Genomic DNA, 20,120 nt, shown 5'->3' with positions numbered 1-20,120 from the left:
CGCCCCACTTGAGAAAATTCAAAATCCTTACAACATTAAAATACTTTTTTTTTTTTTTTGTTAAAGAATCCCTTCCTGTATTTAGCGAAGGCCATTTGTTTGTTCCAGTAATGGGATGCATGCAATTGATCTGCCGTGAGCGGCGCTCCTGCTAGGCCTCATTAAGAAAACACGCCGGTGCTCTCCATCCCCAAAGGTCTTCTTCCATTCAGTCTGCCGGGATCGGTTGACCTATGAAATGATCCCTCTCGTGGCTTGCCTCAGATGCAAAATCCACACGTTTGATGGAGTCCAAATATTAAAGAATCTATTTTATGAACAAATATCATCATGTAAGATATATGGAATGACACAAAATGATTGCGCAACACTGTTCTGATGTTGTCAATGGCGTGCCAACAGTAACGCAATCCAATCCAACTACGTACCGTAACGCAACATCCTTCCGACATCTGCAAAACAGCAACAACATTTCTCTGTGGATTCCAACCCAGGAAAACACAAGTCGTCAATAGGTGGACCTCAATCTAGTTCCACACCCTGATTCTTGTCCATATGCACCCTCACCTATTATTATTATTTTTTGGGGCGTTTCAAAAAGTGACACTTTACCCCCCTCACACAAGCGCATTCAACTCTCGGAGGGGAGTGTGTGGGCTCAGTTGCCAATCAATCAAGATAGCTTTTAGTATTAAATGCAAGTACATAAAAAAAAAAAAGAATTAAAATCAACAAAATATTTTTGTAATGCTTTTATAGGAGTACTCAGAATGGAGATGTCATATGAGATCATGGGTAGAGAAAGTTCTGATGCTGCATGAGGCGGCACGGTGGACGACTGGTTACCACGATGGCCTCACAGTGCGGAGGTCGTGGGTTCGATTCCGATTCCGGCCTTCATGTTTGGAGTTTGCACGTTCTCCCCGGGTTTTCTCCGGGTACTCCGATTTCCTCCCACATTCCAAAAATGATGCAAGGCAGGTTGATTGGACACTCTAAATTGCCCCTAGGTGTGCGTGTGAGCATGAATGGTCGTTCGTCGATGTGTGCCCTGCGATTGGCTGGCAACCCGTTTAGGGTGTCCCCCGCCTTCTGCCCGAAGATCGCTGGGATAGGCACCAACGCCCCCCCGCGACCCTCGTGAGGAGAAGCGGTACGGACAATGGATGGTCGCCAGTTGCATCCAATCCGATTGCTCTGAGGCCAACCGGATGTTGTGCGACGTCCGCGGCAGATTTATAGCCCTAAATTCACTTGGTACTTTTTAGGGTTTTATATTCCAACATATGTTCCTATTAGCCAAATTTAATGTCTGCATGTAAATTTTTCCCAGAGGCCCATCCGAGCGTGTAATACTTTGTTAACAATAAGCTCATTAGGTCAAGTTTGATTGCCCTGTGACTGCAGCGCAAGTTGCTCTCACTAGATTGCCAATAGTTAGTGAGGCATGGACAACAAATTAAAATGTCATCCATGTCGTCTGCATGTTTACGTTCATGAATTCATCAACTGGATTTCAAGTACAGAGTGGAGCTGCACTCTTTGTTTCAACAAGATTTGAAGTCTGCATGGTTATCATTTCTTATTTGTATATGATGTGTAATTTTTTTTTTTTTTTTGGTCGTAGTTTAGTACAAGAGAAGGATCTGGGGCATGAGGATGCAGTTACACAAATTTTGCTGGTGAAATGAAATGTAACTTATACGATTGGATTTAAGAGAGAGATAAACAGTAAAACCTATTTAGAAATAATCAATACGACATGCTCAAAAAGAGTAAGCGAAAGTAGAAACATATCTTTTCCTAACATCATATATTCAATAAGAATTTAGTGGATTTAATTATCAGCCTACTTTCATGGTGGACTAAAGAAATCAGATGTTTTATATTTGAGAAGCTGAAATTCAGAGCATTTGGTCAATTTTAACCAAACAATTCATTAATTATAAACAAAATAAATACAGGATTAATTTGATAATCAATTAATTTTTGATTAATCCTTGCCCCTCTAATTCAATAGATAAAAAAAACTAATAATAATTTGCCAACACTCTCCCATCATTCTGCAGAGTCGCTTGCAATTTGGGCATTGTGAGAACTTGGTGACTTGGGAAAACGTAAATGAGACACGGATGGATGTGTTCACAACAATAATTTAAAACCCAAATATTAAACAACCGAAGCTTACAATGATGTCAATCCGAATTACATTCCACCGCCAAATCGAGCAGAAAAATATTTTTTTGCTCGGCAGATCCAAAACATGTCAGCGTCGTAAACAAAAGTTGTCCTCCATCCGCACGAACGCGAGCACCCACATTCAACCTTAAAATACCTTGAAATTTCAACATTACCTGTCCATTAAATCATTTCAAAGCTGCTCTATTACTTTGATCAGATGAAAGGATTACTGGCTGTGCTACAACAACTGTCATCTCTCCCCTTGCTCAATCACAAGCGTGCACGTTGCATGACTACGCCTGCACAAATCTCTTTGATCGCTTAGAACAATTATTTAAATGCATTGTTTTAGAGCCATCGCTTAGTCCCGCACAATCTCTGCTCCCGTTTCTCATTAGAGAAAGAACATCGATGCATTGCCATATTTTCATCCTGATAAGATGAGATGATGTTTGTTCATTCCAATGCACATTAGTTCAACATAAATCAGACCTGGTTAGATATAAATGTAGAAATATATATAAAAAAAAAATCACAAGCTCAACTAAGAAGATGCAGCACTTTATTTGGTCCATTATGTGATTCATAGTCAGGGCTTGACTTCTGCTGGAGCCGGGGAAGGCTGCCTTGAACAGTAAAAGCACACATATGTGTGCAGTGACCAGGTCATATTTCACAGTCTCAAGCAACCTTTACTTCCAATAAAGGAAATGTCATCAATCAACTTGTGCACTGGGGCTGGAGTTCCAGCTATATATTTTCACAAGAGTCACTCCGTGCGCTTTCTTGCCTCATGAGCTCGACTGTCTGTCTGGGGCTGTTACTGCAGTGCTCCGAGGCGACTTTGTGCAGGGTTTTTAATGCTTCTGTTCTCCGCGTTTTGGGAATGGAGGTGGGAGCAAATTAGTGTGATTGTTACATTTGTAAAATTTTGTGGTTGACGATGTCACAAGCAAGTGGTAGGCAGATACACACCCAAATAAAGTCCAAAAACAAAAACAGAGAGTGATGATTGGTAATATAAAATTAATGTGGGACAATGTCATTGCGGTCTGTGGGCGCGGAAAGGTATACAACACTGCGAGCTTTCTTTACCAGTCGGTACGACCTAAAGAAGGATCAGGCTTGGAGAATGGGAGACAAATTTTAGTTGGCGGCAAAAAACCCCCAAAAAAACACACAGGTCACCACAATGACTACCGTATTTTCCGGGCCAGAAGGCGCACCCGCATATAAGCTGCAGTTTTCTATGTTGAAAAAAAGTATTTTACTGCATGTACAGATCGATTTTGTACTGTGAATGCACATAAAGGTACACCGACAGACTGTTAAAAGAGTGCTCATTAAAACAGAACAGACCCAAGAGAAAAAAAAAAAAATTAAGATTTATTTCGCGTATTTTCTGAACTATAGAGCGCCCCCTACTGGTGAAAGTAAATCCACAGAAAAGCTGCACAGTTGAATTAGTTGCATGGTTCAAAATCAAGGAAAAAAGTAGTGGCTTATAGTCCGGAAATTCCGGTAGTTTTTTTTTTTTTTTTTTTTTTTTTTTTTTCTTCATTTTTGTTGCGGGACGCTGAACCCCTCCTGGGTGAATTCACCCCCGCGAGCAAACAAACGCAAATCTGTTGCATACCTAATTTTCATTATTTGGTGAATTACACATGATGCTACGTGTCACATTATTTATCGTGCATAGCTCCCAACGCACCTGAACAAGAAACCCATTCTTAGTGACGCTCGCCATCAAGTAGCAAAAGGAACTAATAATAATAATAATAATAATAATATAATATTCCCTTTATTAGTCCCACAATGGGGAAATTCGAGATTCGAACCCAGGCCTCCTGGGGAGACTGGGTCCTCAACGCGGCGCCTTAGACCACTCGGCCATCCTGGCAGCCAACTGTATCACTTGGCGGTTATAATGCTATTAATAGTAATCGTGACCTAGTCCTAGAAGTGCCACTAAACATGTCGACTGACCCTGGTCGGCACCAAAGAGGTGGCCTCTCCGCTAAGTCGGCGTGCCGTATTGTAGAATAGTGACTCATGCAATACTTCACACTCGGCTTCGCAAATGGAAGTGCGCCGCATGTTCCGGGAAGTTGCATTTTTCATTTGAAAGAGTGCTTCCCACAACGAGCGTCGATCACTGCGCCAGCACATTTCAGATCTGGGAAAGGAGCTCAAGTGCGGCTCCACTCGGACAAAAGCAGATTAATGCTACGTTAGTGGCTCCAATTGTAAAGACAGATATTGGGATCAAAAGATTAGAGGTATTTCCTGCGGGATTTCCATCTTGTTTAAATACAACTGCGAGTGACTGTCGACAATCGTCTTTCTTGAGGGTACGGAGCCCACAAACAGCGGCTAGCCATCCCTAAACTGCATGTTTTCTATGATGTTAATAATTAAAGACCAAACAAACATTTTACCCAAAGACCATTTTAATCAACCGTTCCTGAATTCCAGATGCTAAACTTTGTGTACAATTTGACTCGGACACCTTTTAATATCTGGAATCTAGACCTTTGAAAAGAATAAGCGCGGAATGCTATGAATCCTCTTTTATTCCATTCTTGTCGCTGCAGTTGAAATTCTTTGTAAGAGTAAGCGACACAATCCTTATAGTCTGTTACGTCATTTGGGTTTTGTGTCAGACTTCTGAGAGATTTTGCATCTTAGCGCAAATCTTTTGATTCGAACAGTGCTTAAGTCAAAAGCGTTTTGTAATGTTTTGCCTCTCCATGTCCGTGTCTTTGTATTTCTACTGGAGGAATATATCTTCATATATCGGCTAATCTATATTTAATGCTGTGCTTTGTGTGTGCGCACTTTATTTTATTTTATTTTAGCACACGAACCAACACATCAGATGGGATTTGTCACACATTTACAATAAAGAAAAGCACAACTTTGGCTTCTTTAGGACACTTCGAAGCACATTTCAAGAAGAAAGACTCTGGCGCATATCACTTCAGCAAAAAAGTTACAAAATCCGTAACATCTGACACGTTTGAACATTGATTTCTTACGTCTCCCACCAGGGGAGTGTATTACCATTATTGCATCACAGAAAAAGTGTCCTTGCCTGGCACCCGATCCTCGATTTTTGTCAATCCTGGGATTAAGGTTATAAGATCTGGAGTATACGCTGCTCTGATAATCCTTTTGGATCATTCCAAACCAAAAGATGTGAAAGAATGACAAGGTCCTTCAACACATCTGTTCTCGGAAAATCCCCCTCTGTTTGGTCTGCCTCTCTGAAACGATCACCATTGGACTATTGTCAACGCGGCATTGCCATCTGCTCACAACATTGGTCTCATATATATATATATTAGTATATATATATATATATATATATATATATATATATATATATATATATATATATATTCCCCTCAAGTGTGACAAAAGCCGCACCCCTCCCTGACGTGCAAAAGTGCAATTCTCAAACATTGTCATACATATTCATCCATCCGTCAATTCTCTTCTATTTATCGAAGGGCAGCAGTTTAAAGGGATAATCCATGGATGGTCCATTTTTCACTAACAATCTTAATGAATGTATTTTCTTTTTTGTTAATTTAGAAAAATGATATTAGCTGGCATATTCAATTTTATGTGTTTTGGGTTTTCTTACAACACAAATTGCATTGATCGGATATTCAAAGTGTTGAAGTAGACATGCAGAAGTCAATGTTTTTTTTTTCAACAATTTGTTCAACCCAGACAGAGGTCAGCACTCCACTGAAAAAAAATATGATTTCTATATTCTTCTACATTTGATTCATTGTTGGCCGTGTGGCAGTATTCCATTTTCATTTCCATCTGCAGGCCAGGTCACGCTGCCCGTTCCCTTCATTTCTTTGCACACTTCCGCTTGCTTCCGATAATGTGCGAGACGATGCCGCCAAATCTTGACTGAAAGATGAAGCCTCATTTAGGGCCCGATTTTTATGCCCACTGAGGCAGACGCTGCTGTGGGAGGAGTTTTGCGCATTTTTCTACTTTCTTCTTCGTGTGAATGAGCTTTGCTGCCTCGTGCAATTTTCCATTCTTTTAAGCTGAGGACATGAGTCTGATTCGTATTTCATAATCATTCAAAGAGGAGTCCTTGTCCCTTCTGGTTTCATGCAAACATTGTATTAGATCCATCCATCATTCCTAATCTTCCCTCTTTTTGTTCGTGTAAGACCTTGCAATGAATGCATTCTGAAGAACAAAACCCCGCTGTTGTCGTCTTGTCATTTGCATGAAGTCAAAAGAGCTGCAACAAATAATAATTATTCACCGGGAAATGATGAGCCAAGCGAATTTTCCGGAACTGCTCACCTCGTTTTCAGTTTCCTTTAGTTCGGTTTTTGTCCACATCCGTTCCGTAGACCACGGACGTCTTTATGTACGTGCTTCTAATGCTAGGCCATACTTTTATAAAACAAACATTCTCGCCCAAGTAAGTTCATTAGGAGTATGGAATCATCACAATATGACATCTGGCAATTCTTATTAAAAACTCATCAACTTACTGTGGAACCTCAATGTTCGATATTTTCTACTCTAATAACGAGAAATCTTTTTCCAACATTAACAGGGATTGTTTATTAGCATATTGATGTCCGGGCAAGTCTCCAAAAACATTTTTCAAAACCAGAAAAGTCCGAGATGTATTTCAGCAATCATGTGCACAAAGCCCACCGAAGGCTCTTAATTGTCCAGAGGAGGAGTGAATGTCAATTTGAGTGTCCGTGGTTGTTTGCGTATATATGTGTGCCTTCCAATTAAGTGACAACGGGTCCCACCCCACCCGAGCCCAAATCTTCGGCAACCGTAATCAGCAGAAGTCCGATAGGAAGCGGCTGGACGGATAATCATTTAAGTGATTCGGTTAATGTTCCCCGTAGTCCATAAAGTATTTTTCTTCTTAGATTTCCGTGCCTCGGAGACAAAAAGCAGACTGTGATGAAAAACAAAATCTGTTAATGTGTGGTGGTTTATGAGAAATCTGAATCGAGTTCCAATCTCTGAGGCACGACGAGCGGAGCAGCGGACCTTTTTTTTTTTTTTTCTTTTGTGTCACAAAGCACACTGCTGTCTCACGTCTCTTCGTACACAAACAGTTGCTAGTGTCGCTTTGTTCGAAGGCAATTGGCCGATTTCGTGAGTCGCTTCATTACATGCAGGAGGGCCGATTTGTGGGCTGGACTAAAATCCACCTTTGGTTTTTTTGTTAATCGAACCCTTTTTTTTAAATTTTTTTTTTATTTGCCACCCCCCCGCCTTTCGCAACTGTCTATAAAATCTGAAAGCTCATTGACTTTGACTGAACAGATGCCCACACGATTGTATTTGAAGGCCTCGGAAAAATAGTGCGTGCTACTGCTATTGTGAAATCTGCCCGGCAACACGAGCTAGCTGAATTCTGATTGGATAAAAACCTCTAACCTAAAAATACAACACTCGGATATAATGTGACATCAATGTAAAGAATATGATCATTTTTTTCTTGAATATGTTAGGCCAGCAGAGAAGGCCTTGAAGGCCTTGCCCGCCCACCACTGCCATCTACTATTTATGAGATGACACTCAGTCTTCATTTCTGATTGCATGATTCACTATCTTCCACAAATAGTTCATTCCTAAAAACTGTTGTTGCTATTTTCCAGGTAAGGACTAGAAACCTTCAGGGTGCCGTTAAGTCGTTATGCAGGCTCATTTGAAAGCTTAAAGTGTCATTATCGTATTAACCAAATGATTTTAGTGATCCCTGGTTTTAGTGTGGCTTCAGAGGCCATCCAAATTGAAAGATCAAGACAATATTAGCTTCATTCTTACAGACACTAAACAAATATTCCCCTCAACACACCGTTATAAGTGTTAAGAAGCTGACCAACAAAATATTTTTTCAATTCCACTCACTGTAAATGCGCATTATTTGCGAGGAGTCCCAGTATTTTTGCGTTGGGATGTTTTGTGTTTATTGTCGAAAGCAATCGGCAGAACAAACAAATCATTTACATAATTTGTAACCTTCCTCAATGTGTTTCCTGTCGTTCCATGCCAGATGTTTTTTTTCGTAAAGCGGTGCCTTGACTTTGTAACGTAATTATTGCACGCACACATAACGAGTTTCTGCCGGAAAATGATCAGTGGCACAAGATGCAGATTGTGTGTGTGATAGACAGCCGAGTGCATTTTGGTGTAGCGTTACCGGCACAATAGCACTCGGATCACTTTGACAAGGGGATTAAAAGGATTTATGTCTCTGGATTAGAATATAACCAGCTGGGTACATTTGTCAAAGAAAATGTGCGGAGCCCGTGAGTGTGCATGTGTGTGTGCGTGCGTGTGAGAGAGTCTTATTTTAATGGCCTAGTACGGCAGTTGATACGGCTGTCTCAACTAAAGCTTCTTTGCTTTCGAATGGAGAACAATGACAACATAACTATGGCATCGAAAGATCATTGATTGGATTAGATCTTTTTTTTTTTAAACGTATTTCACACATTTGTCGAGGTGATCACTCAAACATGATGATGGGATTTCAGTTGTTTGCGTTTTTTAAGTTAAAATAAGCCTATAGGACTCATGTCGTGATGTGAAAAATGATTCGGGTTAGTGTTACAAAAATATAGTTGCGGAATTGGGGAAAAAATACTTCAATGTATTGTACGGTAGAACACAAATGACAGTAACCCGCACGACTCCTATTATCTTTTTACACTATGAAAAAAAAGGCATCGATCATGTAAGGCCCGGCAGAACTTTTAAATGTAGTGAAGTGACGGCATCCATGTTCTTGTCTTTGTCAGTCATTGCGGTCTTTACATTATCATATATTTGTTTTTGTTTGTTTTTTTTACGAGTATCATCGTCATGCTTTGCTTGGATGCTTTTTCAATGAGTCTTGTGATCGTCAAGCTTTGTGAACAAAATATTCCGAAATTAAGCTTTCCACAAAGTTGAATTTGTGCTTGTAAAATATGCACCAAAAAAGAAAAGTGTGTTAGATTTTAATGAGGCACAGACAAACTGGTCAATTGAAACAGTCGGGTGCCCCCGTCGCTTTGCAATTTGTTCACAAAGCTGCGATCGAAATGTTTTCGTGCATGATGTCTGAGGGGGAAGCAGTGATGATGGTAAGTTTTTGGGCTCAAACGATCCTTTGAATTTGGGCAACAAAGCATTTTGAAGAGGTAGGAATTTGTTGTTGTGCTTTAAATTGGTCTTTGCTGCGTTTCCCCGTTGTTTTCATGTTAACTGATTTACTGCCATTGACGGCTGAAGACGTCAAAGATTTATTTTTTTTTACTTGGCTTTGGCTTACTTGACTGTAGGATTTTAGCCTCTCACGAGAAAATAAAAATATAAAATAAAGAGAGAATTTTTTTTTTCTGTTATTTAAGCCAAGGATCAACATTGGAGCGGCAAGCCCTTCATGACTGACTGTTTTGCTTTTTTATAGGCAGTCTATGGCATGCAAACCAATTGCATATTTTCAATTTTGCATGCATATATGACCTTATTAATTTCTTCGACTGTGTGCCTCATGATCCCCCCCCCCCCGCAACCCCTCACCTTTGCACGACAGAAGTTAAGCTTTTTCATTTGCAGACTACTGCCACTGTAAACTCTTTTCACCTGAATAACTCACGCTCGCAAATTGCCTGCTCTGACACAAATATATTTAATAAAGAAGGGTCTTGTTTGGCCTTTTTTCTGCATTTCATTACAGGTATCCTAGACACGCCTTTTTTTTTTTTATTCCAAAATAATCTATTTATCTAGAGCTGCAAATTAAATAATATTTGAAGTCCTTCATGCCTAAATAAATGAATTAAAGTGCCCTACATAACACAATGAGTAAGTCTCAAGATGTGCTTTATAGCCCCCAAGCATTCTGCCTCATATCCTTTTTTATAAAGCCGTTTAACGGCGTTGCCCAATGTTTTATCAGCCGCTAAAATGTTTGAGACAATGTCATATTTTCACATCACATGAACTAATAAGGGCTGGCACCGCTAGTGTTCAACCTTGCCGTGCGTTCCAGTGTAGAAATAAGGATGGGAAAAACGTGTCAAATTAGGAATGGGCTCAGATTTTGTCACTTGCATGTGATTATTATTTTTTTTTTTTTTTTTTGCAAAGCCTTGCATGCTAACATGCAACGGCCAGGCCGAGTCTGCATGCTGCTTAATGAATGTCTTCCTTTCTTTCTCTTTGCCTGTCCGTGCTTCCAGAAGATAAATATACTGAAGGTGGGTATATTTCGAGCTTTCAGCGCTTGCAAATGTGAAATAATCGTGCTCGATGGAGCCTCACATAAATGTTCGCAAATGTTTTGACGCAGGTAATTAGGGTGGTCGACATGGTCAGGTTGTGATTATTGCCTCCGATGTTTGTTCATCTCGGTGTCTCATTGCATAATATTTTCTATACTTTTTCCAAATTTGGTCTAAAACTATGTGGTGGATTTCTACTTTGTAAATGTACTTGCCCTTGTCGTATGTGAGTTTATAACTTAAGTCTGGTATTTTATTTAATTTTTTTTTCAGCTGCGCGACACAACTGCCTGACACCTCAATCCGCTGCTATAGAAATTGCAATACGTTTAGGTGTTGAGGAAAAAAAAACAAAACGTGATTGCCATCTAACTTCATTTCATAACCGTTATGACATTTTTCATATAAAACGGTGTTTAATTATTTATTTATGAAGGTTGTTATTATTATTTTATTGATTACTATTTTATCCTCAGTTTGCCTCTTTTACATGATTTAAAAATGTGGTTAATGCAAGTCAGTACCCTTGGGCGCAGGGTGTTTTGCTTTTGGAAAAGCCACGCAAAGCTTAGAGGTGGATCGAGGAATTTGTTTCAGATTTTAATTGCTAGGTAAAATCATCGTAGCCATTCCCCCATTAATTCAAGTGTGGATTTAATTTTTTTTTTTGGAGCAGTCATGTGCAAATGGTGTCTTTGCCTTCCAATAAATGAAGAAAGGGTCACTTGGCAATGTTGTGTGCGTCCAGATCTGTTCTGTCCTTCCTGTCTTGGTACATATTCCTCAATATTTCTCTATTAAAATAATTTTATTTTGGTTTTGAACTCCAGGTTTGCTGAACCTATAGTGTAATATTTATTAATTCAACCAAACCTCTTCATTTATACTTAAAATATCATTTACTGTATATACAAATACATACATATATAAAATACTATATTATTTCAAATGTGTGTATGCAAATAAAGGGCTCCTTCCGAAAGAGATTTGAGGTAAGGTTTAAATTTGTGGCCCATACTATAGAGTGGAGGCCACTATTTGGGGATGCACGATATAATATTTGAAGCGTTCGAATATTAGGGCTTGTGTGATCATATTTATTCTATTTGTCACTTTAATTGGCTTGTGACAGGCACATCTAAATGGATTGTGCGTCTATATTATACATGGATGACTCAATTAAAAGTCCTGGTGGGGGACGTCTTCACTCTCTCTCAATGAAAGTCTGCATTTTAAATCTGGGATACGATGAAACATGAATGAAGATGTCTGAATGAGTAAGTAGCCGATGACGCATTCCGACTGCGAATGCTCATCAGGCTTGACCCTGTGTGTGCACCCTCCTATTCCTCTCCCTCCGACTCGTCCTTATCCCGTCCGTCGCTTCCAGTAACACAGACATCTGCTGTGAAAAGAGATGCCTTTGTGTCCGTCTTGATTTGGACACCACTTCCCATGATCCCTTGTTCTTTGCTGACTGTGCTCTTGTTTCCCTTTTTAAGGTCTGGCACACCTCATGATGGGCGACCAAGGTATGAGCTCTGTTCCTTTTCTCCCGCCTTCCCTCCATTGTCCCCAATGCTGTCATTGTGTTCTGAAATGCGTGTGTGTGTGTTTGACGCCCGCACAAAACGTGACACTTCATTAGAATGAGCTCGTTGATGTTATACGAGCCCTTTTATGTCTTTTCGACTCCCCACTCTGAATCGGTCATTTCTTTCCCGTCTGTCCTTGGAGTGTTTACTCGAAATTCAAATGGTTTATTGCAGAGGTGTCCAACGCCGGTCCTCGAGGTCGCCCATATCAAGCATGTTGTAAGATACTGCTAGCAAACGATCAGCTCATCAGCAAGCTCTGAGATGCCTGATCACAATCCTGTTCATTTGATTCAAGTGTGAAGGAGGAGGGAGACAGCTCACTGGCCCTCCAGGACAGGAGTTGGACACCCCTTGTTTTATTGCATTAACTCATTTACTGCCTTTGACGGCTTAAGACGTCAAAGATCCATTTTTTTTTTTTAACTCGGCTGTTAGTGAATGAGTTAATTGAAGTTTTCAAACAAAAGGCCATTGAAAATTCTTGCATATCATGAAGCTATCGTTCATGCGACCATTTTGTTCCCATTTTTACTTCCATTTGTAGACATTTCATCTCTATTCGCAAATCCACCTCTTTCTCTTTTTCATTTCCGTTACCAACATTACGCTTATTGGTGTCTCCTCCTCTCCTTTTGTTCTCCCCTTTTTTTTTGCGACTGGAACTTGCTTTCACTCCGGACCATCTCATCAAAACTCATAGGTAAAACGAAAGGTACTTCCCCTCTCTGTGTTCTTAATTGATTACCCGATGGCGCGAATGTAGTTGAGGTCAGCGGCACTTTTGTAAAAATAGCTGTCTTCAAGGTAGGTGCGGCTTTTGCTTCACACTTTCAATCTGCGGCCCGCTTGCTGCATGGGAAGACGGCGGCAGGAAAACAAAAAGAATGGTGGTTCAAACAATGGGTTTGGGGTTGTGTGAGGCGTGATCATAGTGTTGTGGGCCTCCCATCCTGGCTGTGATCCTCACCTCTTCTCCCTGTGGGGTAAGTGGACGTCTGATCTTTGCCGTTTGACTCTCCTCCTCAGGGCAGAGAGGGGAAACTTGGCTTCTAAGGTCGCTACTCAGCATTCAAGGTAAAGCCTTATTCACTTTCTTTTTGGTGTGTGTGCGTGTGCGTGTTTAACCAAGCACAAACTAGCAAGTTGTGGTTTCATAATTGGGCATCACACATAGTCAAGTAGGAGAAGATCCATTTGTGATTGCTTGGACATGCCGTTGTTCCATTTGCCTTCTGCCTGCTGTGGCTTGTTACTCTTGCAAACATGGCATATTTTCAGTAGTTTGAGTTGTGTATTGTTACATCTTGCATCGCTGCATCTGAGCAGGTAAGCGTCTCCTTCTCACTGTAAATATTGAAATGTCAGTGTTGTTTTCCGCCATTCTGCTGTAGTCTTTCTTTAAAACATGGGATTACGTGTTACGCGTGCCCACAAACACCCACAATGTCATTTTGATTGCTGACATTTCACATGAATTGAAATGGCCATTTTCTGCCTTCTAAGGTAAGTGGCATTCCTGTATTTAATCCAATGTCTGCTTCAAGCGCCACACGTCGACGTATGGTGCCGACGGGAGCTCCTCATTATTTTAGAGTGAAGGTTTAACCAGATGCACAATAACGCCACAGTCATTGACTTCCTAAGAGAAAATTACAATTACAAGCAATCGACCGAACTTTACGTAATATAAGCCGCTCCTTTTTTCCTCGATTTTGAACCATGCGGCTCATGCAACGGTGCGGCTTTTATGCAGATTTTTCTTTCACCAGTAGAGGGCGCTCTATAGTTCGCTAAATAAATCTCGATTTCTTTTTTTTTTTTTTTTTTCCCTTGGGTCTCTTCTCTTTTAATTAGCAAAGTTGTTGCCGTGGTAAAATCTGTGTACATACCTTTATGTGCATTCGCATTACAAAATTGTTCTGTACATGCAGTAAACGACTCATTTTTTTCAACATAGAATACTGTGGCTTATATTCAAGTGTGGCTTGTATATCATTTTTTTTTCTCTAAAAGAGTTGCTGCGGTTTATATACGGGTGCACCTCATAGTCCGGGAAATACGGTAAATCTGATGCAGTAGAAGGGCAGTTCCATATAGTAAAAAGACATAAAAGCTGTATTGTATGTGTTGTCAATTCTACAAGCTACTTGTACTTTTTACTTGGCACTGCAGCCGACATTGTGATGAGTAACACTGAATTCATTCATTTTATATCAAATATTCATGCTGAACTGCTTCTGAACCCAATTGTGCATGACTTTTGGCATTTGAGTTTTACTCTTTATCCCTGATGATGATGGATGATGCCCGCCATGTGACCGTTTAAGTGGAATAAGCAAACGGCCATTCGATGTATTGATACTGAAGCATCAAAATCTCCGTTTGCAAGGTATTTATGCGCCAAAAAAAGAAAATGCTTTTGAAATTGACAGAAGGGAAGCCACAGGAAGAAGAAAGTGCTGATGCGGCACAAACCTGACATGCACAGCACTTTGCCTCTAATACAGGCTTCGGTTAGTTGCCCCCCTGTGGTGCAAACCTACGCAGTCCAGTTATGTAATGTGCAGTCCCCCTCCTATACGCCGTGTCCTCATTTGGGTATTAAAACTAGGAGGACTGATGATGAATAGCGATATCGACCATGGAGATAGGATGCACAATTTAAGCAAATATACGCCAGACATGGTTGGATGTTAAAGTCCACCTGTGCTCTATTAAGCGCCTACTGCCTTTTTCTCCTGTTTTGGTTTGCTCCTTTGAGGATGGGCAAGTTTATGTGTGCAGAATTTAGCTGGTGCAATAACTGGATTCCTAAAACCCTTTTTTTCCCCCCAAGAACTTTAAGTGGGCTTGTACGCAACGGTCGTAATACCAGAGCTTCTCACTTTTAGCTTCAGGCTTACCGGGACTTTTTACGGAGAGCTCACACTACTTTTGTTTCTCTTTTGCATTTTGCGATAGGACTCCTTTAGTAATTTGGGTACCTCCAAAAAAAAAAAAAAATTAAAAATTAATAATTTGTGTGGGCGGCACAGTGGCCAACTGGTTAGCATGATGGTATCACAGTGCGGAGGTCGTGGGTTTGTTTACGGCTCCGGCAACAGTTGAATAAGGGGAGTATTTTTTTTTCCACTTAAAGCATTGCTTTCTTCGCATCTTAGCATGGCAAACAGCAGGGGGATGCTATTAGAGGTTTTTTAATTCCTACCATCAAAATGAATTGCCATATGTGGCTTAAAATGATGTGCAGGTTGTACATAAAAGCTTTTCGGTATAAGTGGGCTCTTTGTAAATTGGTATACTTTTAAAGCAAATTAATTTCCCTGACATGATTTGCCATCAAGTAGGACAGGAGATTATTTTCTTCACGTTTACACATGACAAATTAAATGGATTGTTAATGCTAAAATCCCAGTTTGCCATACATAGAAATTAGCTTAACTCTTTTGGTTGAACATATGGAGACGTTCATCTTGCACTTTAATCTTCTACATTGTCATGAATTGTTAGATTTGTTTTGGAGTTCTGTGTGTTCTTATTGGTTTATAATGTGAGCTCACATCATAAACCAATAAGAACAGGCCGGCTGTGTTCCCTCCCACATCCGTGCACAACGGCGCCAACGCCCCTTTTCACCTCTGCCCGTCTATGAAAATACCAAAAGAAAGAAGATCACCAATGATGATCTATAATGAAAAGCAATTGCCGTCATGATATAAATATGCAGATTAGCGCTATTTGGATGCTGTCCTGGTCAATTGTAAATATTTTGCAACATATAGAAGAAATCTATGAATATATGTGGTTGAATCAATTCATTTTCTCGCATTTTCAAATCTTCATTCATTTTCAAATTTTCTCACAGGCCAGATTAAACCCGTGCGTGGGCCTGATCCGGCCCGCGGGCTGTATGATTGACACCCCTGCCTTATTTCGTCACATAGACAAGTAGACAGAAAAAAGATAAGCATTCACACTTACTAAAGTTAGGTTGAGTTAATAACACCATCATTACACCGGCAGTCTATTCATTTATATTTTGCAAAATCTGAATACATACAATACGAAGGAAAGTCCATTTTTTTTCCTGGAAAGGTCACACAAATAAACCACAAGATGGAAAATCCATCCAGTTTCATTTCACAGAATGAGGCCATATATGCAACGTCTGTGAAAAACTAATTATTTATCATTGCATTAATCTGTCAGACATGACAAAAGCCTGTTTGTTGTTGATGCAAATTATAGTTGTTTAATTAAGTGACATTACAGTTGTACATTTTTGCTTGATTGGTTGTAATTTATTGTTGGTTAATTGCGTCTTCAAACAAAACCGAATGCACCAGATTGTGACCAGACAAGGCATTGTTTATTCAGTCTCAACTACTTTGCAGTCTAAAAAAAAAAATAAGACAGGAAATCCAGAAACATTCAGAAAGAAATTTTCAAATCCCGGTTGATCCAAACACATTTCCGTGTGGCGTCCTGAACCATGAATAAAATCTGCCATTCACGTTGTCCTTACCCAGTCATATTGGCTCCAACATTTAGGCCCCAACAAGATGTTTTTTCAACAATACGGAGCAGCACGTCTAAGTATAACTTTTGCGGACGTGTCGGCTATCGCTTTGTGACAGGTATCAGAACACATTGAATCAACAACAGATGTTGCCTTTGTAGCTTCACATGAAACCAAGGAGACTGACAGCAAAATCCTTTCTGCTCCATTGACCATCTCAGAGGATTACAACATCTCTGTTGTGCTGGGTAATAAGCACATATGTGAGTCCTCTTTTTAAATAAATAACGACTTGAGAAAATTGTATTATTTAGACCAGCCTCCCTTTCATTAGCGAGGGTGTTTGTCTCTGACAGTGCCGATCGTTCGAGAGGAGACGTTCACATTTAACTTATTCACTACCAGCCGAATAAAAAAAAAATTAAAAAGAAGGGATCTTTGACGCCTTTAGCCGTCAATGGGAGTGAATGAGTTAATAACACTAGAGTCTAAGTGACCGTCTGAACTTTGATGAAAAATTCTTTTTCGGTTGCAATGTGAACTTTCAGTGAGAACTCACCAATATAACAATCAATTCCTTTTTGATTTGTTTACCCAATGGCCCATGGCGATGCATCACATCAAATGACGGTTTTCACATGTAGGATTACTCGTTTCCTTGTTAAAAATATGCGAGGAGAAATGACACACTAGTGGGTGAAAAAAAAAACGATGACACATTGCTTATATAATGAGAGCTAAGAGGGGATATTATCATAATTTTGAAGTTTATCTTTAGCTTCACAGCCTACAGGCGTACTGTATGAACTGTATGTGCCAATGTTGCGCAATACAGAAATTACGGCTACATCAAATTGGAGCATGTTAGAACGCAATTATCACAGTTTTCAAGGAAAAAAAAAATCTAGTATCCCGAGTATTGACAGAATAAGCTTACTGAACCGTTTCAACATAACTCCCAAATGTTAACAAAATGAATATAACATTGAAAATCGCTTCAGATGGAATTGCAGCAACTGATTAAGACTGTGAACATTTATTATTATTTTTCGGTGTATAAAGACGGTGAGACGCAAAAAACATTACGTTTTCTAGTGCCTATGTATACTGAATATCTTATTTGACCATTCTTAACTGCCACACAAGTGAAAATAAAATGAGCTGTTGTTCAGCTCTCTGCAACAATAATAACAAAAAAATTCATACCACTTCTTGACCCGTCTTTGGGAATAGGTGTCGCAGAAATGCACTCAAAAGCCAAAGAAATCGCAAATATTTATAATTTGGCACATGCTAAAATGAGCTCTTGCGTGAAATATTTAGTCAGTCAAAATTCTCCACCATTTTTTGTAATAAGTACACATGAAAAAACCACAACACACAAAATAATTCTCACTGAGCTGCCGTGTTCAAACTGACGTTTTGCCCAAGATAAATCTGTTTTTTTATTTTCGGCAGAAAATATCGTTTAAATTGCGACAACCTCACAGGCGTTCGTTCATCCAATAGGAAAGTACATTTTCTCGCTCTATTTTCCTTGTGAAGATTGTCATCGCTCCGGCAATGGGCCTCCTTCGCCCGCCTTCAATGGCACCTTTCAACACCACAGTCTGCTGCTTCACACCTTCTTTTATTACAAGAGCGCCGTCTCCTTAGTGATACTTACAATAAAAGATGACAGATATATAATTCTTTCAGTCTAAAGAAAGAGTAAAAGCAAATGCCAAATAAAGAGGGGGGGGGGGGGGTCGATGTCGACAAGGCTCATCTGGCTCCCTAGCAGAGTGGAAGATCTACTTCAGATCAATACCGTTGGTCGATGCCTCTCGGAGACTTTGGTGATGAAAGACTGTATTTCTCAGCATGCCAATAGGAGAGGATGAATTTTAGGATGCGGAAGGTCGCTTCGCATTTCTGCTTCAGTTCCTTTAATGTATTGCTTGCATGTTTGTTGTAGTTTTGAGTACATTCAAGCCATTTTTTTTTTTTGCAAACAGGGCTGAAGGATGAAATGTTTCCCACAACGGTGATGATTTACTGTAAAGGCAAAAAGATCGCAGTCATGCTGTCAGTGTGCACACAATACTTGGTTAGAATGATGCTTTGTTGGCCGATTTGTGGGACTTTGAAAAGTGTGCATTCATCTTCTCCAGTTACAGGTCTGTCATGTGTTGCACTTTTGACATGTTGAAGGCGTCGTATGCAAAAAGCGGAGACGAATATGCTAGGAAAAGGATAAGTATGCTGAAATAATGACTGATTGGATTCAAGTGTATTTTATGGTGATATTATTATTATTAGTTATTTATTTTTATTATTTTTATTAAATTTTTCTTATTATTATTTTTTTGTAAGTATTATTTTTTTTAAATTTTATAAATTGCGTTTCCACACTAATTAACAACAATACCTAGAGCTACTGAACCTCTCAATTTTCGTATGTGCCTTCAGCAAACACTCAAGGCTCTATTTTCGTGGTCAGGCGCTGAGCCTAAAAACTGGTGCGTCTTTATTTTCGTATTGTGCTTTAGATTCAATTTTTCTCACATCCGTACAGCCATAATCTGAACGGCTCCTCCTCACGAGGGTCGCGTGGGTGCTGGAGCCTTTCCCTCCTGTCTTCGGGCAGTCTAAGAAAATAATGCAAATTGAAATCAAAATTGACTTAACCCAAATTTTGACTAGGGTGTGAATAATTATGGCGCTGACTCTATTTGTGAATTCTGTCTTCCCAATCAACAATTTCAATTGACAGCTTTTATGGGCTATTGTGGTCATTTTGTGGTTTCTGACAATTGAGATGAAAATTCAAGCGGGACGACATGGAAGAGCGAATGCACATCATCATGATTTCCTTCCATGCTTCTTGTCACCCGTCAGAAGATTATTTGGAAAGCGTCATGTCGTATTGTTACGAATGATATAACAACCGGGCATGCCATTGGCTTTGACAGAAAAAAAACAAGTTAAATGCTATCATGACATGCCGTTCTACACGTGATAATTACCGTGATCATCTTGATGCAATCCGTCACTGCCGGAATATTTTCAAAAATCACTTCCATTTTTATGGCTGTCTGGACAAAATCAACTCATGACGTATATGCCGAGAAGCTTTTTTAAAGCGAGTCATTTTAGTGTCTGTTTGTTTACCAATATGAAGCCGGACTCGGCCCACTTTGAATACGTACTAAAGATTATGGAATTTTAGAGCTTAGCATCGAGCGATATAAGTCACCAATTAATGCTTATCCGTGAATGAAATGAGCATTCGGTGCATATACGTGAACGCTTGGTACGATATTGTGAACAGGCGAAAACAAAAGTGGCTTCATTTTCAATGATGCATGGTGAGGAAGTGGCAGGGCTCCCTCTGGGAAATTGAATAGTCCATTTGGAATGGAGTGTGCCCTGGAAAATCCATGGGGGTCAGTGGCAATTTGTCTCGGGAGGTGTGCACCAGCAGTCATTACGCTCAAGACCAGAGTGTCCTAAGGAACAAAAACACTATTTAGAAAGGAAGCCTTTTGGAGA

The 20,120-nt window shown here is 39.9% G+C and overlaps 1 protein-coding gene across 17 annotated transcripts in view; it reads left to right on the top strand.

Moving 5' to 3' along the window:
* The window catches only part of LOC148329801 (neurexin-1a-like), a 176,122-nt gene that overhangs the window by 3,200 nt on the left and 152,802 nt on the right, over positions 1–20,120 (top strand). For 6 of the 17 annotated variants that reach the window (XM_088305558.1, XM_088305571.1, XM_088305559.1 and 3 more), the window contains exons 3-6: positions 10,428–10,445; positions 11,972–12,001; positions 12,768–12,779; positions 13,094–13,141. The exons of 1 other annotated variant lie outside the window; for it this stretch is intronic. In XM_088305558.1, the coding sequence (XP_088161684.1) occupies positions 10,428–10,445; positions 11,972–12,001; positions 12,768–12,779; positions 13,094–13,141 (108 nt within the window). The remainder of the gene's footprint in view (positions 1–10,427; positions 10,446–11,971; positions 12,002–12,767; positions 12,780–13,093; positions 13,142–20,120) is intronic. 10 more of the 17 variants (XM_088305566.1, XM_088305564.1, XM_088305562.1 and 7 more) reach the window with 7 other exon arrangements.

This window comes from Idiotropiscis lumnitzeri, chromosome 9, assembly GCF_059441095.1.
Source record: "Idiotropiscis lumnitzeri isolate Australia: NSW breed Sydney's pygmy pipehorse chromosome 9, RoL_Ilum_1.0, whole genome shotgun sequence".
NCBI lineage: Eukaryota > Metazoa > Chordata > Actinopteri > Syngnathiformes > Syngnathidae > Idiotropiscis > Idiotropiscis lumnitzeri.
The sequence above is the reverse complement of the archived record's forward strand: the minus strand, read 5'-3'. Positions and strand labels throughout refer to the sequence as shown.